Here is a 25,951-nt window from a genome sequence, read left to right as displayed (position 1 = left end):
GGATTTTCAGATTGAGTAATTTCTGTTGATCTGTCTTCAAGTTCACGGAACCTTTTTTCTGCCATATCCCATATTCTGTTAGGCATATTTAGTGAATTTTTTCATTTTCATTAGTCTACATTTAAGTTAGGGACTAAGGGAGAGAATGACGGGAGGAAAATGAAAAGCTTATTAATAAAATGGGTCTGATCGTAAAAGAAAGAGACATAATGCTACATTTCAGTTTTGCCCTTCTAATCAAGACACTCCATGTAGACATTTGTTTATTTTTTATTCTGTTTATTTTCCATTTTCCTGATATTTTATTTCAGATGAAATAAAGTTTTATGTATTAGTTTTTTTCTGTTTTCCTCTTCCAGCTGCAGTGGGTTTTCACCAAAGCTTTAGGATTCATAGGTTTGTTGCCCTTCTAGCAGTTTAAGGACTTGGTTCTGGAAGAAAGACCCAGGTAGGATTTCCTGCCTTTCTTGCAGTAACTGCTCCCACCCTTTGCCTCCTCCTGGCCTGGATCTTGTCAGGTTTGTGGAGAAGAGCTTGTAGGTGGGTGTGAACTCCCCTTGTGTGTGCAGCTCCCAGAGGCTGTCTTGTCACTAGCCCGACTTGGCCTTTAGCAACTCATTAAAAATAGCAGATGAATTTTCTTACAGACGTCAGGCAGCATTTGCCATTTACCTTGGGTAAGCAAATGCTTACTGCCTGTCTCTCATTGGAGGTCTTCTCTTTTCCTGGATTTCTGGTTAGTTTATTGCCTTCTGACTTCAACTCTAGTGGGTCAAGAAAATTTTTGAGTTTGCATGTTGTCCAACTTTTTCTTGTTCTTTCCAGCTTCCTACCTCCTTAGTGGAACTATTTACCATTACTTTTTTTTAAATTAAATTTATTGGGGAGACAGTGGTTAGTAAAATTGAATAGGTTTCAAGTGTACACTTCTATAGTATAACATCTATATATTGCACTGTGTGTTCACCACCCAGAGTCAGCTCTCCTTCCAGCAGCATATATTTGACCCACTTTTCCCTCTTCTACCACCCCTCTCCCTTACCCACTGGTAACCACTAAACTGTTGTCAGTGTCTGTGAGTTTTTGTTTGTTTGTCTTGTTCCTTTTTGCTTTGAGTTTTATATCCCACATATGAATGAATGTAAATTGGTATAGCCACTATAGAAAGCAATATGGAAGTTCCTTAAAAAATTAAGAATAGACCCTATGACCAATAGACCATATGACCCAGCAATCCCTTTTCTGGGTATCAACCCCAAAAACCTGAAAACATTCATCCATAAAAATATATGTCCCTGATGTTCATTACAGCATAATTCACAGTGGCCAAGACATGGAAACAACCAAAATATCCTTCCATAAAGAAGGATAGCTATCCTAGATAAAGAAGATATGGTACGTATATATGATGGAATAACACTCAGCTGTAATAAAAGGTGAAATATTACCTTTTGCAATAACATGAGATGATTATACTAAGTGAAATAAGTCAGAAAAAGTTGAGAACCATATGATTTCACTCATACAAGGGATACCTTTACTTTTGGCTGAATCATTATGTGCTGCTGGTAGTCATATTTTTACTTTTTTCTGATTCCTGTCTTTTAAGTATAATTGATGTATGAACAAACTGATTTTTGTTGTTGGTTATATCAAAGCCTGGAGTATTAGTGTGGGAGATATATATTATAGAATCTATTTTTAAACTTTATTAAGTAAATTATATTTCTGTGTGGATATTGTCAAAGAGCCCTATAATATATTTGCTCATAGAACCATTACATTTTAGAATCAGAGGAAATTATAGAAGGTATCCAGATTAAATACTTTATTTTATGTGAGATTCTGATTAAATAGCTTTTTAAGGCTGATGAAGTTGGTTAGTTACAGAGGCAGAACAAAGACTAAACTGTATTTGTTTGTGCCTTAGTCCTTTGATTTGTCCACACTGTCATTTATGAGATGATCATTTCTGTGCTTAGAAATTTATTGTAGTAAGTTTTAATTTCTTCATAGGAGCAAACTTGTAATGTTTTTCTGTAGTAGAGAACAGGATTACATGTAAAACAAAGCTGAAGTTGAGCTAGTTCATCTCTATATGGAAAATGAGGAATTTATAATATTTAATAAGATTTTTTAAGACATTAAATTATGAATCTAAGGTATTTTTAGGCCCTCTGATTTTCCTCTAGAAAAATCACTTTCATCTTATAAATGGTGACTTTGATTTCTTGAAAGATAAAAGTCCATTGCCTTTAAGAAAATTACTCTAATTTTTACTTATATTTTGGTGTTCTAATAGGCTCTTTTGGCTTTTTGTCTAACTCTTTTTTTCTCTCATTTCAGGGAAAACTTTCAAATATCTCTTCTTTAACTTATGATGGAAACAGAAAAGCTACTTTGGACGTTGTACTGCAAGGTATATAATAGACTATTTAACTTTTTGCCTGGAATCTACAAATGGGTAACTTTGTATATATGTGCACATATACATAAATACACACAAGTACAATTTTACTTATAAGATGATATACTTGAGTCTTAGTATTTGGCCCTGCTGCAGTGGTTATAGGAGGTGACTTCTGGAGAATAAAGGTTATGGAGATTTTTTTCCCCAAAAGCCTAGAAGATCCAGATGATGTTACTTGCAGAATGTTCATTTCTTATTCCCAAGTAGTTTTCATTTTTAAAATCACAGATAGCTTGGTCTTTAACTACATACACTGTTTTTTTACTCTTTAGTATATGGGTGCTGGGGGAGAAGACCACACTTGTCTAGATTAAAACTTAATACACTGGTAACTGTAGATTACTAGAAGTTAAGTAAAAATGAAATGTTTTGGGGTGATATATGACATACTATAAAAATTGAATAATTAGTACCTTGCTAAATTTCTTTTGATTATAAACATGGGAAAATAAATAGAAAGTGGTCATTATGTGATGTTAATGTGGTATTTATAGAAATTTGCAACATGGATTCTAGTTGAAACTCGTTATAATTTTGGTTTTAATGCCTGATAGCATTGTATATATTGTTTTTGCAATTAAGTATTATAGTGAACTAAAAGTGACTTATAAATATTTTAATTATTCTTCATAATCATGTTTTATTTATTTTTTTAAAGATTTTATTGGGGAATTGGGGTAAGGGAACAGTGTTGGGAAATCGGGGAAGGGGAACAGACAAGCTGCTGTCCTTTCGTTCTTCAGTCTAGTTGTGGAGAACGTTGCTTCACTGGCCCATGTTGGTATTATGATCATTGCGCTCTTCCTGGGTGAGACAGATCGGTCGCTGGCCTCTGGACAGCCGCTGCTGGCGGCTCTTGGAAGCTCACGCCGACTTAGCCGGCCACTCACAGTAACTTATGGCAGCCCACTGCAGCAGGGGCTGTAGCCCATGCCTTTGCCGGCGACTCACGGCAGCCCAGCTCCAGGTTGAGCCGTTGTTCACCATCTTAGCTGTAGAGGGCAGTGTCACTGACCCTCATGTGGGATCTGAACCGGGGCCCTGCTGCTCAGACCTGGCATCCCAAGCCAGCTCTTAACCAATGCGTCACTCAGCCGGCGCTCATAATTATGTTTTAAAGTAACTATTGTTTTTAGAATGTAGTCATCAATTTTTGTGTGTATAAAATTGCTGTATCTAATAAGTGTTTTTCTGTGTGTGTTTCTCTATAGAACAAGAAAATTCAGATTCAGAGATCAACACCATCAATATATCAATTTTTGGAAAATTAGCAAAGGACTGTGCAAAAGTTTTCTATGAAGGGGTAAAATATTTTTATATACTTTATTTTAGAACTGGATCTAGAATTGATGATTCTATATTCATCCTACAGACGTTTTATAGAAATACATTCTATATTTGCAAGTATGTAAGAAAATGACTTTAAAAAGCAACATCTTTAAAATTGGAACAATTCTAAGAAGTCAGTAAAAGTTAAATTAATATAAAATGGGACAATTTTTCTTCTCATTTCATTTTAATTTTTAGTATTCAATAGAATGGCTTAACGATATTTATGTTTCCCCTCATATAAAAGTAATTCTTACTAAGAAATAACATGACCTGTAACTCTCTGTATGTTTGTAATACTTTCATCTAGTTTTAGAAATACAATGCGGCTAAATCCTCAACAAAATGCTACTAAACTGAACTGTACAGCATATTAAAAGTAGATGCCATGACCAAGTTGGATTTATCCTGGGAGTGCAGTTTGACTCAAGAAAAATCAATCATTGTAATATATAACATTAATAGAGCAGAGGGAAAAAATGATTATTTTAATTGATGCAGAAAAGACATTTGATAAAATTCTACACCCATTCATAATCAAAACAATCAGAAAACTAGGAATAGAAGGAAACTTCCTCTATGATAAAGGGCGATTATGAAAAATCCACAGCTAACATCAACTTACTGGTAAAAGACTGAAAGCTTTTCCCTAAGGTTAGAAACAATACAGGGATGCTTGCTTTTACCACTGCTGTTCAACATTGTACCAGAAGTTCTAGCCAGAGTAATTAAATAAGAAAAAGAAATAAAAGACATCTAAATTGTATAGGAAAAAGTAAAACCATCCATTCTCAGATAACATGATCCTATATTTGAAAATCCCAAAGAATCCAAAAGAAAGCTACTAAAACTAATAATTGAATTCAGCAGTGTTGCAGGGTACAAGATCAACACAGAAAAATCAGTAATGTTTCTATATACCTACAATGAACAATCTGCAAATGAAATTAATGAAAATTCCATATGTGATAGGACCTAAAGGAATAACATACCTAAGAATAAATTTAAAAAATGCGGTAGAAGACTTGTACACTGAAAGTTAAAAAACATTACTAAAGGAAATTAAGTAAGACCTAAATAAATGGAAAGACCTGCGTTTTCCTGGGCAGGCAGACTTAATATTAAGCTATCAGTATTACTCAAAATTATCTACAGATTCAGTGTAATTTCCCATAAAAATTCCAACCCTTTTTGCAGAAATGGGAAAGTCGATTTTCATGGAGTTTCAAGGGGCCTGGAATACCAAAACAATCTAGAAAAAGTTTAGCAAAGTTAGAGGACTCATGCTTCGTGGTTTTAAAACTTACTACAAAGATACTGAAATCAACAGTGTGAAAATGGCATAAAGGTATACATGTATACAAATGAAATAGAATTAAGCGTCAAGAAATAAACCCATATATCTGTGGGCAATTGATTTTTTTATTAAATTGATTGGGGTGACATTGGTTAGTAAAATTATATAGGTTTCAAGTGTGCATATCTATAATACATCATCGCTATATTGCTTGTGTGTTCACCACCCAGAGTCAGTTCTCCTTCCATCACCATATATTTGACCCCATTTACCCTAATCTACCATCCCCTCCCCCTTTACCCTCTGGTAACCACTAAACTATCGTCTCTGTCTATGAGTTTTTGTTTCTTTGTTTGTTTGTCTTGTTCATTTGTTGCTTTCAGTTTTATATCCCACATAGTAGTGAAGTCATGTAGTTCTCTGCTTCTTCTGTCTGGCTTATTTTGCTTAGCATATGATAATTTCAAGATTCAACCATGTTGTCACAAATGGCAGTATTTCATCTTTTCTTATGGCTCAATAGTATTCCAGTGTCCTTCAATAGATGATTTATCCAATCATCTATTGAAGGACACTTTGGTTGTTTACATGTTTTGGCCACCGTGAATAATGCTGCAGTGAATATAGGGGACATATATCTTTATAGATAAATGTTTCCGATTTTGTAGGTAGATATCCAGAAGAGGGATTGCTGGATCTTATGGTACTTTTTAGTTTTTTGAGGAACCTCCATATTATTTTCTGTAGTGGCTGTACCAATTTCCATTCCCAGGAACAGTGTATAAGGGTTCCTTTTTCTCCACGGCCTCTCCAACACTTGATATTACTTGTCTTGTTGATAACAGCCATTCTAACAGTGTGAGGTGGTTATCTCTTAGTGGTTTTGATTTGTATTTCCCTAATAGCTAGTGAAGTTGAGTGTCTTTTCAGAAAGCTGTTGGCTGTTTGTACGTCTTCTTGGGAGAAGTGTATGTTGCGATCCTCTGTCCATTTTTTAAATTGGATTGTTTGTTTTTTTGTTGTTGAGTTCTATATATATTTTGCATATTAGCCCCTGTTGGAGGTGTTGTTTGCAAATATCTTCTCTGATTGGGTTGGTTGCCTCTGTTTATTGATGGTTTCTTTTGCTGTGCAGAAACTTTTCAGTGTGATACAGTTCCATTCATTTATTTTTGCTTTTACTTCCATTGCCATTCATAAAATCCTCTCTGAACCCAGGGTCCATACATTTAGTACATATGCTTTCTTCTGTGCATTTGTTTCAGGTGTCATGTTTAGGTTTTTTATCCATTTTGAATTAATTTTAATATATGGTGACAGAGAGCAGCCATGGTAGCTCACGGCAGCCCACTGCAGCCCCACGGCAGCCCCACTGCAGCCTATGCCATCGCCAGCGATTCAAGGCAGCCCAGCTCCAGGTCGAGCTGTTGTTCACCATCTAAGCTGTAGAGGGTACAGCATCACTAGCCCATGTGGGAACTGAACTGGCAGACCTACTGCTCAGAGCTTGCGCTCTCAAGCCAATTCTTAACCAACTGAGCCACTCGGCTGGCCCTTGTTTAATTTTTAAAGATTTAAAAAATAATTAGAAAATTTTAAATCTTAAAATGAGGATAATAATACCTTTCTGGATTGTTGTCAATGTTAGAGATTTATCTACTACAGGTGCTTAGCAGGAAGTCATTACATAGCAGCTATTATTGTTATTGTTACTGCTGTTGCTCTTACTGTAATTAGATACAACCCAGCCAAAGAGGAAGAGCAGGGTAGAGGAAGGACATTTGGACCTGAGCCTAAGCGTTTAGCTTCTGCTCCTTGCTTTTTTCAGTTAATTGTTGGAGTTTGAATAGCCATTGAATGTCTCCAGATCTATATTTAATCAAATATAAAAGGAGGGTGTTACATTAACTGAGAATCCTGAATTGTTCTGGCATACTATGGTTTCACATGTTGTGATGATTTATAAATAATTCAGTGGTAATTTTTTCTTCTTCTTTTTTTGCAAAACTTCTCTTTGGAGTCTAGAATAAAGATACATTTCCAGGAAACTGGCAGAACATCTACCTTTTAATTTTCTCGTACCAGAATTTTGGAAATAGATTGCTAAACTCAAGCTTTGTCTTTTTTTCTAAAGCTTCTGTGAAGAGTTGGAAATTAATTTTTTCCTAATTTATAATTTGAACAAAGAAAAGGAGAATCAGTATACTATTTTTCCCCCCTGTGAAAAGCTGTTATTAAGTCAGTGGTACATGTTAAAATCTTACTTTAGAATTTGAGGAAATAAGATAGCTGCCATGCAATTCATGTCCCAAAACTGCTAGGACAGTTCATCAGACTATTTCTCAGAATAACAAGGAGAGTAATTTTAGATAATTTAAAAAAAATTTGATTTAGATATAGTTTTAATCTAGTTGGAATGGCACAGCAAAGTTCTGGAAGCAAATGGTATTTAAAAAAGTGTTACCTGACAGCCTGACTCAGGCCATGTGGGCAGGGCAGGAATCATTAACACTATGTAATTATTTCGATGAGGCACTTTTGTGAGTGGCTCCAGTCTAGACTCCTTGTCATTACTGCTGTTGTTCCTGTTATTGTCATTCATGCCCTTGACAAAGGCCTGACTATTTCAGCTTAGTTAAAATAATTAATAGTCATAATGACAGTTCTCAATTATTAAGAACTCAGTGTTCAAAAAAAGCCTGAAATCATGCCATTTTTTAAAGGAAGATATTCTTTAGAAGTGACACGATGAAGATGGAGAGGGAGGGTGAGAATATGAATGAAAAAAATAGTAGGTAGGTGTTTCACAGGGGAAGATTCACTTACTTAGATAACTTCACAGTTTTTTTCTTTGAACTAGAAAACTTCACCACAATACTTTGTTGTGATAGGGGAAAGTGAAAACAATCAGTTTGTTGACTAGTGTGCATATGAATACTAAGGTATAACAGACATTTTCTCTGACTCCTCATCCTCCCAGAAGAAAGAAAACCCAAACCCAAAACCAAATACGTACTATTAGCAGTTTCTTTATTTCAGGTTGCTAGGTATACACAGGTGAGTTTTGCCCTAATATGTTGAATTAGTAATGTTCAGTTTTCATGCATTATAGAATATATGAAACGTTAAGACGGGATTGTAATGGTAGCACTAAATCTTCTATTTTTGACATTTGTATCTCTAGTATAATTCAAATTAATAAGTGTAATTTTTGAAAGCTTTCTTTTCTTTCTCAGCCTCTTTTTTTTAAAGTTTTTTTTTTTGTTTTTGTTTTTTTGTTTTTTTAATTGGGGAATCGGGGGAAGGGGAACAGACAAGTTGCTGTCGTTTTGTTCTTCAGTCTAGTTGTGGAGGACGTTGTTTCACTGGCCCAAGTTGGCACCATCATTGCGCTCTTCCCGGGTGAGGCAGATTGGTCGCTGGCCTCTGGTCTTGGCAGTTCACACCGGCTGCAGCCACTCACGCTGGCTGCCAGCCACACACACGGTAGCTTATGGCAGCCGACTGCAGCAGGGGCTGCAGCCTATGCCATCACTGGCAATTCACGGCAGCCCAGCTCCAGGTCGAGCTGTTGTTCAGCATCTTAGCTGTAGAGGGCAGTGTCACTGGCCCCCATGTGGGATCCGAACCCCGGCCCTGCTGCTCAACTGGCGTCCCAAGCCAGCTCTTAACCAACGCGCCACTTGGTGGTCCCTCTTAGCCTCTTAATGGTTCTGCTTCCTATACATTTACTATGCAGTCCAGTTTCATTGTTTCTGTTTACTATGCCCAATGCAGGCCCTGTGACTTGGGAGAGGTTTTGCATCTGTGTGGGATCCACTCCTGGCTCCAACTTAAATCTACATAACGTATGCAAAGGTTGAGATAACCAGCTTAACTACACAGTCCCCCAACCCCAACTACAGGCCAAAGCAATTTACATCCTGTTAGAAACACAAAACTTGAGACAAAGACTCCACGCGGTAGTTTGCAATAGTTTCCAGCAGACTGCCCAGCTGATCCTCCTACCTGAATAAATCTAAATTTCTACCTGACTTCATGAATTCTCTCACGGCCCACCAGCAAGCAGACACAACATGAAATACACATGAAATGTAGTTTTATGTTCTTTTTTCAGATGAACTCTTTCCTTTCTGTAGAGAAGTACACTTTTAACATTTTTAGAGATTTTGGGTACCTCGGCCAGGAAATTTTAGTCTACTTCCTTTCACCTCACTAAGATCCTTAAAGTTGCTTTTCCTTTATTCTCCTGATTATGTTGTAACAAATGAGACATTAAACCATGGGCTTTAAATTCCTGCCAGGAGAAAAGGCCATTTTAATGCATGACAAGGAAAGAGGCTCTAGCAACCTGTTTTAAGAGTCAACCAGCTATTACAAAAAACTAAAGCTTCCCTCATCTTTTGTGAGAGGACCAGCAGTTTGTAGATGAAGATGGTTATCCTGGGGCGCAGGGACCTCCAGCAAATCCCCAGCAGTGTATAGATTGCAAAAGGCTCTTGCATCAATTAAAAGTATATGTAAATGTATATATTTATTTTTTTAACTTTATCTCTGAGGAGGCCATTTATAACTTATGTCATTCACAGAGAGATCTGTGAAGCCATGATCATCAAGAACTGCTTTTTAAAGGCAGAATTTCGTATAATCCTATCCTGGTATATAGTTAATATTGAGCTCCAAGAGTAAATATCTCTGTGCCCATATTGTACAGAAATAAAAATGAGTTGATAATAAAAATTGGTATCATAAAAATCCTGTGTTATAATTAGAAAAATTAGTGTTCATGAAAGCCAAGTGCTGTATTTTAAAAACAATACAAGTCTATCTTTGAGGGAAATATTCTTGGTAGAGTTGGTGTGAGAGAGGTGTATGTGTATTATATTTCATATATATTTTTTTAATTTATTTTACCTTAGTGTATGGATCTCTGTTTATCTTACAGTTCCTTCCTCATTTCTCCGTGTGTCTGTGTGTGTACACCTGAGTGTGTGTTGTTTTTTGAAAGGTTCATAACTTTTACAGAGTTTCTGGCCAGCATGTTTGGGTGTTTTGAAGTGGAGTGATACAAATAAGACAGATTAGTTAGTATAATATCAGGCAGTCAGGAATTCCCTGGCAGACTGAGCAAAGATAAGATAAAACAATTGATCATTCCTTAAACTAGCCATTCCTTCCAAAATTATAGGGTAACTCCCTCTTACTGAACCGGAGACATCAATCATGCCCCAGAGCAACAAGGCCATTTTGGAGGACATTAGGAAAGGCCTCGCCAAGGCTGAGCAACAGAACAAACCTGATAAACCCCTTAATAACAGGCACCAGTATTTCAGCATTCCCCCTTCCAGGCAGAAATGTATAAAAACTCAAGCCTTTTACCCTAGCTAGTGGGCATCCCATTTTCCGGTTACCCCCTCCTGCTCAGGAGCTGTAACCTTTCTCTTGCTCTGATAAAACTCTCCTCTGCTACAAACTCGACCTCTCTGGTCCGTGTCTCCATTCTTCGGCTTCATGAGACTATGACCCCGGCACAAGAAATATCCTACATCATTAGGGATGTGTTTGCCTTTATCATGTAAGATTCTAATATTAAATTCTTTGAGAAAATAATATAAAATCATAATATAATGCATCTACAAAAAATGTACAGTATATTAGATAGTATTTTACCTGACACATGAAAGGTGTTCTCTGCTATTGAACTATTTTTAAATAGGTATTCATTAAAATGGAATAGAACTATACCAGCTAATTAGAACTTGTCAGATAATAGAGGATGTTAATAGTGGTTTAAGTCAAGGTTTCTCTTTTAAAAGACAATGGTGAGAAGACTGAGGTCACAATTTACTTTAAGTTTTTTCTGGGTTTAAAATCCACAGATGCTTATCATCTGGGAGGTCTGAGTCGGCTATTTACTTTAGAGTTTATAGTATTATGGTTATAAATTGTTGCAAATCAAAGGTAAAACTTTTTGCATAAAAGAATGAATTTTCTGTGTTGAGTCCTATGTCTTCGTGTGTCATTTGCTTGTTTCCTTAAGGTTAACTCTGTTTTGGAACACAACAAAAATCCTAAAACATTAAAAAACGAATATTAACAAGATTTGAATTTTTGCTTTGCTGGACTAAAGATACATTTTGCTGGAATATGCATGTTCTCATTGAACCGTCTTTCATATGAGGCTTTTTTTTTCAGTTTTAGCTTTCATTTAAAGTAGGTTTTAACATTTGCTGTGTGGATATTAAATATGAGGAAAGCCTCTTCCAAAGTATCTTGAAAGTTTAAAAAATACATCTAACAAAACTGTCAACATTATAGACATTTATTAATACATTTGTCCCATTTCTGTAAGATTAATTCTGAAAAAGGAGGCAGATGAGTGCCCTTCTTGGAAGGCAGGAAATCTGTAGTCTTGTCTTTATGACTAAGTAGCTGTATGTGACCTTAGGCCATTCATCTATCTTCTCTGGCCCTTATTTTCTTATCTGAAAAATAAAGGTGCTTGGTTACATGATCGCTAATACTAAGGTCCTAAGGTCCTTCTCAATTGGTAAAATGTTAAGATTATAAGAAGTGAGTTTTGTAGTAGTTGCACAGCTTATTTTATTTAAGATTTAATGAAGGTATTCTCTCTGTATATACGTATTCATGTATTTGGTTATTCATTTGGTTGTCTAGACACTTGTTGAATGTTTTCTGTCTTCTAGGCTAGATGTCAGAGACACCTTCACCGAGTAAGACGGTTAGGGACCTTGCCGTTATGGAAAGTGTTCAGTGGAGAAGAGTGGTTTGAATAACTGCTATGACATTAATTGTCGTATCCAGATGTAGTAGGTAACCGTGAAGACTGAGTAGCAGAATGAGAAGAGTAGCAGAACGAGTGAGCACGGGGGTCCTGGAGAGAGGATCAGTCAGGAGGAACAGCACGTCCAAAGGCCCTGAGAGAGGATCCCGAATGCCAGAGAACTGTGAGAAGGCAGAATCCCAGCGTGGCTGGCGAGATGGGTGGGCATCAGATTACGTTTTTAGGCCATTTAAAGATTTTGGTTTTTATGCTAATATTCCATATATTACTTCCAGTTATATCCTTGGTGTCACATGATCCAAAAAGTGCTAATACTATGAAATACATTTTTACACCAGGGCAACATTTTCTGCCAGTCACTACACTTATCGGTGACATCAGATAGCTGGCTTCTTCCTGTACCCTTTCACCCTTTAACAGTCTTTTAAAATATGATAATAAGATTTGCAAGGTTCATATAGTGAAAATTACTTAATGCCTGTTAAAGTCAGATAAATGTGTTTCTTTTTGAATTAGCCATCGTTTCATATTTTCTATGCCCTTTTCATGCTCAACTGTGACGACTTGAGAATTTTTAATATATTATCTTAAAAATTAGCAAATTAATACACTAGTCTTATGGTTTATATTTTTGTTATTCACCTATTTGCTTTTTATTTCTACCACTTTGTGTCTTTCATTAGGACATACTAGCATATAAAAACTTTGTTAATGTGCAGATAAGTTGTCTGATTTGTTTTTGCCTTTTAATTGTTAATTTTTCAAGAACACTTATTTATGTTAGAAAGATCTGTACTGAGTTTGTTAATTTTCTTTGAGACTGCTTCATTATAGAAATATTCCTGTTGGCTAGCCTAACCAGGAAGTTATTTAATGGCAAGGGCTTGCCCTTTCTAAGGCACTGTGACAGGTTAGTACAGACCAAAAGGAAAATGACCCATTTGCTGATATGTGAATATCCTGCATTAGTTCAAATATTTCAGACCAAATGTGCTTTCACTTTTATAACAGATAGTAATAAAGCCTTATCACTTTCAGTAGCATGGTCTTCTCAGGCTGGTATTCTAATACTCTTTTAGCGGATTGAGTTAAACACTTACTCTGATATAGCAGAATATGCTCTAGGCACTGAATGTGTAAGTTCTAAGTTTCCATATGCTCTTCTCGGAAGCTTAGAACTTGGAACAATGCACATTAAGTCGAATTTTCAAATCACTCTAATGAGTGTTTATACAAGCTAATACTGCCTATACTTTCTTATCCTCTGTGTATGAGTTAATTTAAAGGCCATTATGATTTGTAAATTCATGGGAATGAATCCTAAGAGCCGTTCCTTTTCCCCTCTTTTGTTTGGATCTGTGCTTCAATTCTGACCAGTATGAATTAATTTATTCAACAGATAGTTGTTGAGCAGTGACTGAACACATGCCCTGCCCGTCATTTGTGTGCGATATACAGATCAATAATACAGCGTTCTTAGTGCCGAGGAGCTTACGGAGTTTTAAAGGCATTAAAAACATTAAAGGTTTATAAGTAATACACAAAGTGAAAAATTAAAAAGCTGCATAGGAGAGTTCAGAGGAAGGAAGAATTATTTTTCAGGGAAAGGAATAACATCTAAGATAGACCTCATAAGGAAGAAGCATTTACAGCCCAGACTTCAAAAGATAGGTAGGATCAGATGTGGGCAAAAGAGAAAAATGCTATTGTGGGGGCTCAGAATAAGCAAAGAGAAAAGCAGTAGGCATGTAAGAGAATCTGACATGTGTAGTATTGAATGGAAGTACATGGCGCTAAAACAGGCAAGTTCGGTTGGGATGAGATCACGGAGGGCCTTCAGTGCAATTTATGTATGTATATTCCAATACAAGTTCATGCATATAAATAAACACATTACTTAAAAATATTTTTGGTCATTTACATGTTGAATGTATAGTAGAGGGTAAGTCATAACTTTTTACAAATTTAATGTTAAAGTAGAATAGACTTTTGAAAAAATATTTCATGGGAATGCTGATGTCCAGCTTTTAGTGATTTATTCCCTTTATTTAAAATGTTTTCTCCATCATAAGAGAAATACTCATTCTAAAAAAGTTTTGATTATACAGAATAATAGAAAAAAAAATGTGCATCTGTACCCCAAACACTTGCATTTAATATATTTCTTTTCATATAATATTTATGTTTAAGACATATTTAAGTAAAATAGACAATAACGTGAGGTAGGTTATTGTTTGTGCTTGTAAGATAATTTAGAACAGATAAGCCCATGGCTCATCTATTTCCTGTGTTAGTTTGACTAAATAACTAAATTTTTCACTAAAAGCTTAATTTTTCATTTAAGTCAGAATATATTGGTCTGAGGTAAATTGAAAGCATTGCATATTTTTCCGAAAGTAATCTTACTGTTTATTCCCCTTTAAAGTTGCCTAAAACATGGTATAAACGTAGAAAATCTTCTGTGAAAAGGAAAATTTTTTCTCATTTAACTATGAAGACTTGTGGTTATTTAGCATTATCAGCACAGACACGATTGTGTTGGCTGTCTCACCTGAAGAAGAAGAAAAACATGCAGAAATGGGCAGCGCTCAGCTGAACTCAACTGTCTGCATAGGGCCAGAGATTTTAGAAAAGGCAAGATAAGACCCATCCATTGACTCAGGCTGTTCACGGAGGGCCTGCTTTGTGCCAAACCCTGTAGATACGAAGCAGATCCCTGTCTTCAGGGTGCTCACAGCCACTTAGTGGATCCAGTAGAGGATCCTGGGGATTGACTGCAGACCCATGGAAGTGCAAAGCAAAAATGAGGAACGCTTCCATCTGGTAGAGATTATTGAAGAAAGCTGCCGAACGCCCAGGAATTTTTATGTATTTTAAGATTTTAGTGGTAAAATTAGAGCAGTAAGATAATATATATATCTATATACCTATCTATATATATTTGTATATTTATATATATATATATATATATGTATGTATAATGCTATAATGCAGCAAGATAGAACTTATTGAGTGTGTATATTCCAGTATTTGGAAAATAAGGGAGATTTAACTAAAGAATGAGAGGGGCAGGAATCAATAGAGAATGGCTTCTTATTACTATTATAAACCTAAGTAGAAAAAAAAACCTCTTATTAGTTTATAAATGGTAATTTCTTATTTATGTCTCATAACCTGGATTTATAGGCACATTTATTAGCTTTGTAGTCATGTAGAGTTCTTGTATTAATGACATGTCTCTCAAGGTAGTCTCTCAACTCTGAGATTGTTTCATTTAAATTCTAGGCTTGATATTATTGGATCATATTGTCTCTTCATTGTGTTTACTCATGCAAGCTTACTGACATAAATTGAGCTAAGCATTGATTTTTGAAGTCCCATTAAATAAAATTGTCATGATTTAGTCAGTGTTTTTCTGGTCCACGAAGAGGGTATTATACTCATCTATTTTGGGTATAACATTGATACCCTTTTAAAGGAGGTGGTTGGCTCAGTCTTATATTTAGAAAGCATTAAACAAGTTTAGGCTAACCAGTTTCCCATTTTATAGAAAGGATTACTGGGTTTTTTTGTTTTTGTTTTTTAAAGATTTTATTGGGGAATCGGGGGAGGGGAACAGACAGTTGCTGTCCTTTTGTTCTTCAGTCTAGTTGTGGAGGACGTCACTTCACTAGCCCATATTGGTATTATCATTGCGCTATTCCCGGGTGAGGCACTCGCCTGCCGGCCATTGGACAGCTGCTCACACTGGCTGCCCGCCACTCACAGTAGCTTACGGCAGCCCACTGCAGCAGGGACTGCAACCGATGCTGTCGCCGGCTACTCACAGCAGCCCAGCTCCAGGTTGAGCTGTTGTTCACCATCTTAGCTGTGGAGGGCAGTGTCACTGGCCCTCATTTGGGATCCGAACCGGGGCCCTGCTGCTCAGAGCTGGCGTCCCAAGCCAGCTCTTAACCAACACGCCACTCTGCCAGCCCAGGATTACTGTTTTTAAATAATAAAAAGTAAGGGTTTATATGGCATTGAGAATTACAAACATTTTGCTAACTAAAACCATTTGTTTTCTGTGTAGGACACCATTGCAGTGGCCGGGTTTATTGTTTTGTTATCTCCTTCATCTCCAAGCAGAGATGGTGAACATTGCTTAGTTTTGAAAGCGTTTGAGGACTTGCAATCAACTGTTTATGTAAGTGTGTAACTTTTAGTCTCTATTCGTATTATGGTTTTAACGGGCTGAGGTGATGGAATAGAGATGGTTTTTCTTTAAATCTGCAGATGGACTATTTTGTCGGACTGAATTATTTTAATTTAATATTTTAATTTTAAAAAATAGAAATTCTTTTCTTGTCTTTGTGTTCAGAATGACTCCAGGTAGAAAAGAAAGATCACGTAAAGATATTTATTGAGGAAAATTTTAAAACTTCACAGACACTATAGACCTGATCTTATTTTTTGTAATTATACCGTCAGCCTCTTTTGATGGTCTATTTGATTTCACTTTAAATTGATCAAGTACCCCTTTTTAGGTAAAATTGATTTCCTCCCATTTTATTCTTTTCGAAGGTGCTCCCCCAACACATACACATGTGGTCACCTGCGTGGTGAAGGCTGTCAGGTAGAGAAGTGGAGTTGGGTCAAGCCATGTGCTTGTAGGCCAGCATCTGCCTGGTTTTTTTCTATCATGTGCAAGGGCATTATATGGGCTAGGGCTGGTCCTGTGATACAAAAATTAATGAATTAGACTGAAGCTTAGCTTACACAATTTTGCACGTCACACTTAATTTGTAAGCCATAACTATGCAATTCTGGTGAGTGTGAATATTATACAGTTAAATGTGTAGTTTTACTACAATTAAAGGTCTGTAATCACATTGGAAGTTGTTTGTATATAAATATGCCCTTTTTTTTTCAGGTTTATGTTAAATCTGTAAGAGGCTTTTCTACACAATCAATGTCTTTGGTAAGATGATATTTGTTTTAATTTAGAATATGTACACATGTACAGATACACACATGTACATATATACATGTATGTATTTGATCTACTTTATAGTCTGATTTTAAAATAGTATCAATACAATGGGAAAACATAATCTTTATTTTTTGGATATCTGATGTTACATTCGAGTTATACATTTACCTAGTAATTAATATCTGGTTATTCTGTTGTCTGGAATATCTGCTGATAATTTGTATAAGCTATATACATAAGAAAACTAAAATGGAAAAAAAGATTTATGTGAAGACACTGGGATTTTTACTATTTTTAAATTTTAGGCAATTTCTTTTGTTTTTTTCAGCTTGTAGTTAAACAGATTGTTATGTCCTGAATTATGCAATTTTAAGTAAAGACGTTTATATTTGTCACACATTTTGCTCTTTTTTGTCATTTTGTTCAGTATTTTATAAAACTTTGTTATCTCATAGCAATAGGAAGGTTCCCACCTTTATAGGCGAGCTACCTATAGCTGAGTGAAACTGGGAAGAACTAATACATTGATAAAGTTTAATGTGAAGTTTATGTTCTGTTGTCTTAAACCTTTAGTTTCTAATGGACACAGAGTCCGGGGACTTAGTTCCAATGGACAATGACTGAGATACAGGTTTTAAATTCTGAATCATACAATAATAGTATAATTTGGATTTCTGATTTAGGGAAACTGTAACCAATAAAAGGATTGATGTACTTTAAAAAAAAATGTGAATTATCCCTGGGTATTAGTATTTCTCAAAATTATTATAAATAGGTCTGCTTCAAATATTTAAAACATCGTGAACCTACAAATAAGGCAGAAGTAAACAAAGGAGCCTCCAAACGTGGCAAAAATGGTTCTTCTGAAAGCCCAGGTCTTCTGACCTCTAGAATATAACTTACCTGCTGTGCACACATATACTGGCCTACTTACGTGGGAAGTAATCATAATGAAGTTGTTTGCTGGTCCTGAATTAACAAGTACATTGCTTGGATGACCGTAATGGTGATGGTCAGTGAGCTGTGCTGCCCTTGCCCACTTATCTCCACACTGGGGAGATAACGTCTTAAGACAGCATATTGGGCCCAGTTATTTTGTCAGCTGAGCACATACGTATCGTCTGTTTTCTGTCCCATATGCTGACCATTATTCTTCTTTCATCGTTGATGCGCTACAGCATTTTTTTTTATATCCAGGTGTGATGAGATTTCTAAGGCTTGCCCTTCTTGTTTTTGACCTGAGGGATTGGCCTTCTTGAAAGAGCCAATTAATTGATTTTGATTTGAATTTAAAAATTTTAATTTTTCGTGTAATAGGTACCCTAATTTCTATTTCTAATTGGAGGTGGGGTGGGTGGGTGATGGGGCCAGATGTCTGAACTCTTTTACAGATTGTTTGACTAATACGCAGACGTATCCTTGTAAATCACTTTCCCTTTTCCTTCCAAACTTACGTACAACTATTTCAGAAACTTTTTCTTTTCTCTTTAATACCATTTTTAATGTCTTTGTGCCATTTATTATCAAAACCTGGCTTCATTTTGGTCTAAGTAAAATCTTTATAGCAGTATAGGAAAAAAATAATATGTATCACAAGTTTTGAAGTGATATTAGTTAAGGTTAGAGAGCAGGCCCAAAATCTCTCAAACTCCATTTCTTAGAATTGTGTACAAATTACACCATTTAGAATCAAAGTTGTTTTTATGAAAAACTAGTACTAATGGTTTATATAGTAACCTTTATAAGCTGTGCATTTCCTTTTTTCGGGCTGCAGCTTCTTTTTAGACCCTTAAAAGGAAACAAAGTCAGTGAGACGGTTCTTCTAATTTACAAATGTGATCATAACGTGATTCTAAAATGTAAATGTTTCATATTGATACAGTCACTGTTTTCTCTTTCTTTAGGTTCCAAAATCACGTTATGCATACACACCCCTGAATGAGCTCAAGGCTGGTATGGTCGTCAATGTCTATGGTGTCGTGAAATTCTTTAAGCCTCCATATCTAAGCAAAGGAACTGGTAGGTACTAAGGTTGGCTGGGACTTGAATGGACTAGCGCTGCTCTCTTGGTTTCAGGGACACAACTTCTTCAGTGCCCTGTCTTAGAAGCTCAACTCTGATTTTTAATTACGAAACAACACACATGCCTATAGTTCGGCTATTTTTATTTATAAAATAATTATGGTCTTTAGATTCTAAAGAATAAATGAAGAAAAGGACGTTAAACAGCAACATGACGGCATATGGAAGTATAAAATAGGCTAGAAAACATAACGATATAGACAAATACAGAATACTTAAACACTATAGCAGTGATATGTAAATCACTTTTAATTCTGGCAAAGAAGTTAAAAAATGATTACCTGTAAACATAAGTTAATGGATACACAATATTAAAAGATATAAATTGTGACATCAGTAACATAAAGTGTGTATGTGGAGGGGTGAGTAAAAGTGTGGAGTTTTTGTATGTAGAAGTTTATTTTTTATCAGCTTAAGATAGATTGTTATAATAGTAAGAAGTTTCATGTAAACTCCTTGGAACTACAAAGAAAACACATGTAAAAGATACGCAAAAGGAAATGAGAAAGGAATCAGGAAAAACAGAAAGGAAGACCATAAGAGAAGAAGATACGAAACAAAAGAGCTACAAGACAGATGGAAAAAGATTAACAAAATGACGATAGTAAGTCCTTCCCTATCAATAATTACTTTAAATGTAAGATGATTAAACAACTCAGTCAAAAGATGTAGTACTTGAGTTGTCCTTAAAGATAATTAAAAAGGCATAACCTATTAATTCCATATACTAATGCGAACTTTTAAACAGACATAAAAGAATGCATCAAAAAACACAAATTTCAGTTTTCTGAGAGTTAATGGAGTTATAGGCAACACACTCCTACCTTGGTTTAATTCTACATTTATGACGTTATTTAATCTCAGACAACATCATTTGTACAAGGCATCATTATTTTATGTGTCATTAAGAGTAGAAAAGTGCTGCCAACTAAACTGCTTCACTGTCAGTTGTAAGATGTAGCCATATATAGAGATGTTACACATGTGAAATGGTGGTGGTGGAGCATTGCCTCACCTACTGGGTGCCCGGAGCTGTGGCTCATGCTGGGATCGCAGAGATGTTCTTACTGAGTTCCTATTTTTAAAAGATTTTATTTATTAAATTATATGTATACAAATTGTATTATTGTACAATGAGTTTGAAATATACCCTTTAGCGGGGTGTCTGGGGGAAAAAAATCTTATTTTCATGTGGTCAGGATATTTTGTTAATGTGTAATGTAAGGACTCTTTGTGAAAATGACCATGTTAAGACTGTTAATGTAGAAATGAGAAGTTTGAAATAAGTGGTAACTCAGTCTGAAGACCACAAAGGGATGTTTTATTGAAAACCCTGATGATTTCTGTTTTGGCAGAAAGAGAAACATTAAACATTAAGGGTGAAGCAAAGAAATTTTTGTTTAAATATGTGTTTCTCACATATTTTCATTTGACTTTACTTTTTACCAGTCTACATTACCTACCCCATCATATCGTTCAACATACACTTGGCATAGTTTCATTTCACCTTAGTGGTTTCTTCTCATCATTACATTTTTTTCCCCCCTGAATCTTACATGTGCCTGTTCTGGGAATTTGCTATAAAGATGTGATCACTATGAGCCCCTTCCGTTTGCAAGTGTTATCAGGCTGGCTTTGATTGTCCTGCTAAATTTTGGAATAGCTACGCATGATTTAATAACAATGTCAGAAGAAAACAATTTGCTAATAATTTAAAATTATTATTGAGTCATCAGTGTTTTAAAAAGAGCTGTCATGGGGCAGCCGGTTAGCTCAGTTGGTTAGAGCGCAGTGCTCATAACACTAAGGTTGCCGGTTTGATCCCCACATGGGCCACTGATATTTTACAGCAGTTAATCTCCTCAGAAAGCCTCACATTTACTTTTGCTTTGGAGAGCTGACTAGATAGTTAGATACGCAGTTTTTGCCTTGCACAGATAACATTGACCATATTTTCTTAGAGAAAACATGAAGTTTGATTTTAGCATTGTCTCAGACTTTAAGAAATAGCTTAATATATTTTTTTTTAAACTTGAGACACATTTACCCTTTTCTTATTGTCTGTTCTTGCTAAAGAGATCAATGTGTGCAGGCCGTAAAACAGTTCCGTATTTGTTAACAGTATGTGGTTCATGCTTGATTCATATCCTAATGCCTGCTCACTCTGAGCCGTGGGAAGTGTAAAGAGAACCCTGTTGGTGCTTGCTCTCCTAATATGTGAGCCCATAGAAAAGGAGAAAATAGCATGTTCACATCATCACTTTTTATTGTTCCCCTCTTTTTGTTCTTTCCCCAAATTTTCGCACCCTGGAGGTCTCAGCCTCTGTGTGCCACGTCATGTGGCACATCACCTGGGGCTCCCTACCTGACCTCAGGATGCTCTGTGCTCCTCAGCGGTCTCCGCTACCCTACCTCCTATTAAAACTCTCTGTTTTAGAAAAGCAGTGTGATTAAACTTGAGCAGTTTGGGATGCTATGATTTTATAAGCAGACCTTTCTGTTCCATTATCTCATAAAAGGATATCTTCCATTTTAGTCACTTATTGATTGTTACAATCACATTTCTTAGAGTAGCATCCACAGCATTGAACTTCTGAGCGCCTATATCAGTTTTACTTTTCGTTCTTGGGATAGGGTCCCAGGACATAGGGCCCTCTGGTTTTTCTTTGCCTAGTCTTTAAAAACACCCCAGCTAACCCTAGAATTAGGGTGTGGTTTTTGGCTGTGTAAAAATGTTCTTTTCACTTACGAGAATGACTTGCCATGTATGCATTAATGTTACATAGCATAATTGTTTGAACATTTTTGTTTTGTATGAATAATACTGATTCCATATTAAATGCTTATATAGTTATTGTTTTTTAATTTTGTAAAGAATAATAAACTCTCATGTATCCCACATTAAAATGGTTGAAAAAGAATTTATTAATTACTGAATAATTAATAACTCATTGGTCAATCCCATAAGATCAAGGAGCCTTCTGATTCATCAAAGAGATTCAAGCATCTAGTACCATGTAAAACTATGTGTAATATTTAATTATATTATTTATTTTTAAAACTTGATAATGTACCTTTGGAAGTTTTAACCATTTTGCAGTCCTATGTCCTTATGAAAATGTGATGACAACTACAGAGCCTGTCCTACAAAAATGCACATACATGCATAAAGACTTAACATACAATATCAAGGTTCATGTCTCCCCACCCCCCACCCTAGTTCTACTTTGCAAACTCCTGATCTGTGGTATGTTGATATTTATTAATTTGAATATTCAGTTAATGTCAAAACTATAGCATGCATTCTTGGTTAAATATATGGCATTTAAGACAAAAATAAATACATAGTGGGTTTTCTTTGGTTCACTTATTAGTTTATTCACTCAGCAAACATTTATTAAGTGCTTTATGCCAGGTATTATGTTAGACATGGGAAATTCAAAGATATATGCCACTGTTTCTACCCTCAAAGAATGAAAGTTTATGGTTAAGACATAAATGAATAATTACAACATAATAATTATAATTATTCATGAGTTCACTTTGTTTTTACTTTCCCCATTTTGTAAAACTACCTGTCCTTTTTTATTGTTGGCTATATAAGATAGAATCTTCATTATAAAATATACCATGCTTTTTGAGTATATATTTTATTTTAAAGATTTTATTAGGGAATTGGGGGGAACAGCGTTGGGCAATTGGGGAAGGGAACAGAGAAGTTGCTGTCCTTTTGTTCTTCAGTCTAGTTGTGGAGGATGTCGCTTCACTGGCCCATGTTGGTATTATCACTGCACTCTTCCCTGATGTGGCAGATTGGTCACCGGCCATTAGATGGTGGCTCACAGCAGCTCACGCTGGCTGCCAGCCACTCATGCTGGCTGCTGGCCACTCATGGTAGCTTGCAACAGCTCACTGCAGCCTATGCCATCGCTGGCGACTCATGGCAGCCAGCTCCAGGTCGAGCTGTTGTTCTCCATTTTAGCTGTAGAGGGCGCAATGTCACTGACCCATGTGGGATCTGAACCGGCAGCCTTGCTGTTCAGAGCTCGCGCTCCCAAGCCAATTCTTAACCGATGAGCCACTCAGCTGCTCCGAGTGTATATTTTAAAGTTGAACAGTGGATTTACCTGTTACTTAGGATGGAGGCAGTGGACTGGGCAGGCATGCAGAATTTTTATTTCTCAAGAGCTAAAAAATTAGAACATCTAGTTGAGGGAAGTGAGACTGTTCCCAAGTGCTTGGCTACCTTACTTTCAGGAGTGGAAGGCAAGCAGTGCATGGCAGTCATCGCTCATCTTTTTAAGGATTTGGAAAGGCGGGCTAAGCCTCTTTTCAGCACTGTTTCCCAGCTATTCTGTCCATGGCTGCCAGAAGTAGGTTTCCATTTGGAGAATGAAGGTGGAGGAAAACCTTTCTTCCTCTTTTCCTGAACCTTTGCATTGCTTGCTTCCAGAATGACTTCTGGATGAAGCTCCAGGCTTCCATCTGGCTCTCTGTCCATGTCCTCGGACTCTGTCTTTTGTCACTTTTTCCTCTCACACATTATTAAGCTGCTAATTTAGTATAGTAACCTTATATTTCATTAGTTTATAAATTGAATTGTTTTAATGAATCACAAAAATCAGTACTGATTTTCTCATATCATACAAATATGATATATTTGTATTTTCATTGAATTAAAAAATGCCTTTGCAAGTCTTATAAGGCATTGCACTGGACTTCATTGTCCATATTGATAAAATGATAGACTCTCAGTTTACAAATGAGGGAGACCTCAATGGAATCAACTAGCTAAGATAAGGAACAGTGTGGTATGCTGTTGCTGAAGGAGCAAGCGGAGCTCTTTGGGAGTGGGAATAGAGAGATTAGTGCTATCGGGAGAATGGCTTCTAAGAGATAATAGCATCTGAGCTGAACATTCAAGGATAAATTGAATTTTGATAGATGAGAAAGAAGAGGTTAACATTCCAAACTTCGGAAATAGAAACAAAAGTTGTCAGATTTTTATAACGAAAATATGAACTTTTCTATTTCAAAAGCTAACGAGAACAAATGGAATTAAATATAATTTTAAGTTTTAGAATGTCAGCAGTATATTGATGCATAATTTCTTGCCTAGTACAGCAGTCTTTTTCAGAAATCATTACTAAGGACTTGTGATATTTTTGTGGTATACACTTTGTTTATAATCTAGACCAAAATAAAAAAATATTTTCTGGATTTAATTTATGGTAACCACTAAACAGTTATCTGTGTCTATGTGTTTCTGTTTGTTTGTCTTATTCGTTTCCATATATGATTATTCAGATTGTATTGGTCATATATGCATCAACATCTTTATTTATTTGATAGAACGATCATACAATTGACATTGGGTCTTTGAAAGATTATATTTTCAGAATAATTACAAATAAGAGGTTTTATGTGGTTATCAATGGCTTCTTAGGTCAGATGAATTATACAATAGTAATATTTAGGATCACAGAAATTACTTTCAAGTTCCAAATGACTTTGATTTTCATATTGGGATAGGGTGCTAGGATGTAGGTCCCTAGGATCTGCATTTTCAAGATCTTCTACTTTAGTGCTCCATTCCCACCCACTCCCACTTTACATACACATCATTGTTTAAGAAAATAGAAATATATTCTCTTCCTTATTTTTTCAGTTTGGTTGCTTGTCTTTTTTCAGTGATCTCTGGATACTTTTTTGTTTTTTTGTTTTTGTTTTTTGTGTTTTTTTTGGTAAAGTAAAATTTAAGAGTACATGAAAAGAATTTATATAAATTAAGATTACATGTCAACAGCAAAAGTTACACAAAATGTTTCCATTTTCATGAAACAAAAGCCCAAATGAATTTAAATTTCATTTTCTCTAGGTTTTTTATTTTTTATTTTTAGAGATTGAAACGGTCATAGAAAATAGTGCTTTTTAAATTATGGACAACTTGTGCTTTAAAAAAACACCATGCAGGGGCAGCCGAGTGGCTCAATTGGTTAAGAGCTTGCTCAAGAGTGAGAGCTCTAAGCAATAGGGTCGCTGGTTCGATTCCCGCACGGGCCAGTGAGCTGTGCCCGAGCTGAGCTGCCACTGAGCTGCCAACAGGTGGCAGGATGACTCAGCTAGTGAGAGCATGGGCTCCTAACAACAAGGTTACCTGTTCAAGATGGTGGACTATGCCCGCCAGAAACTAAAGACTGAACTCGGCACCTTGAGCTGAGCTGCCACCCAGGTGGCACAGGAGATAAAGCGAGCACCGTTAACAACAAGGCTGCTGGTTCGACTCATGCATGGGATGGTGGCTACGCCCGTCCGCAACTGATTGAACACAGCACCTTGAGCTGAGCGTGCTACTGGACTTGGAGCTGAGCTAGCTGCACCCTCCACAACTAAGATTGAAGGACAACTTGGCTGTTCCTCTTCCCCAATTCCCCAATAAAATCTTTAAAAATAAATAAACCATGCATAACTTTTAGAATAGTAGAATATCCTTCAAGGATTGATTGAATCTGATACTGTTTTTTTCAGTCTGCCCATCTCAGGAAAGATTTGTCATTTCACTTATTGAAACAGTTGGTACATGCATCTGAGTTATTTTCTTTTAAAAAAGTTTTTGTTAAATTGATTGGGGTGACATTGATTAGTAACATTATATAGGTTTCAAGTGTGTATTTCTATAAGACATCTATATATCACATTGTGTTTTCACTACCGAGTCAGTTCTCCTTCCATCACCATATAGTTGACCCCCTTTACCCTCATCTACCGCCCCCTCCCCCTTTACCCTCTGGTAACCACTAAGCTGTTGTCTGTGTGTATGAGTTTTTGTTTGTCTTGTTCATTCATTACTTTCAGTTTTACATACCACATATGAGTAAAATCATAAGGTTCTCAACTTTTTCTGTCTGACTTCACTTAGCATGATAATCTCAAGATCCATCCATGTTGTCACAAACGGCAATACTTCACCTGTTCTTATGGCCAAGTAATATTCCA

The 25,951-nt window shown here is 36.0% G+C and overlaps 1 protein-coding gene across 1 annotated transcript in view; it reads left to right on the top strand.

Moving 5' to 3' along the window:
* POT1 (protection of telomeres 1) overlaps positions 1–25,951 on the top strand; it is an 84,576-nt gene that overhangs the window by 1,528 nt on the left and 57,097 nt on the right. The window contains exons 3-7 of the mRNA XM_019625919.1: positions 2,347–2,419; positions 3,682–3,773; positions 15,974–16,087; positions 16,814–16,861; positions 18,778–18,892. Of these exons, the coding sequence (XP_019481464.1) occupies positions 2,347–2,419; positions 3,682–3,773; positions 15,974–16,087; positions 16,814–16,861; positions 18,778–18,892 (442 nt within the window). The remainder of the gene's footprint in view (positions 1–2,346; positions 2,420–3,681; positions 3,774–15,973; positions 16,088–16,813; positions 16,862–18,777; positions 18,893–25,951) is intronic.

Source organism: Hipposideros armiger, unplaced genomic scaffold (genome assembly GCF_001890085.2).
Source record: "Hipposideros armiger isolate ML-2016 unplaced genomic scaffold, ASM189008v1 scaffold_645, whole genome shotgun sequence".
NCBI classification, from domain to species: Eukaryota; Metazoa; Chordata; class Mammalia; order Chiroptera; family Hipposideridae; genus Hipposideros; species Hipposideros armiger.
Note: the sequence above shows the minus strand (reverse complement) of the source record. Positions and strands in the feature narration are given on the sequence as shown.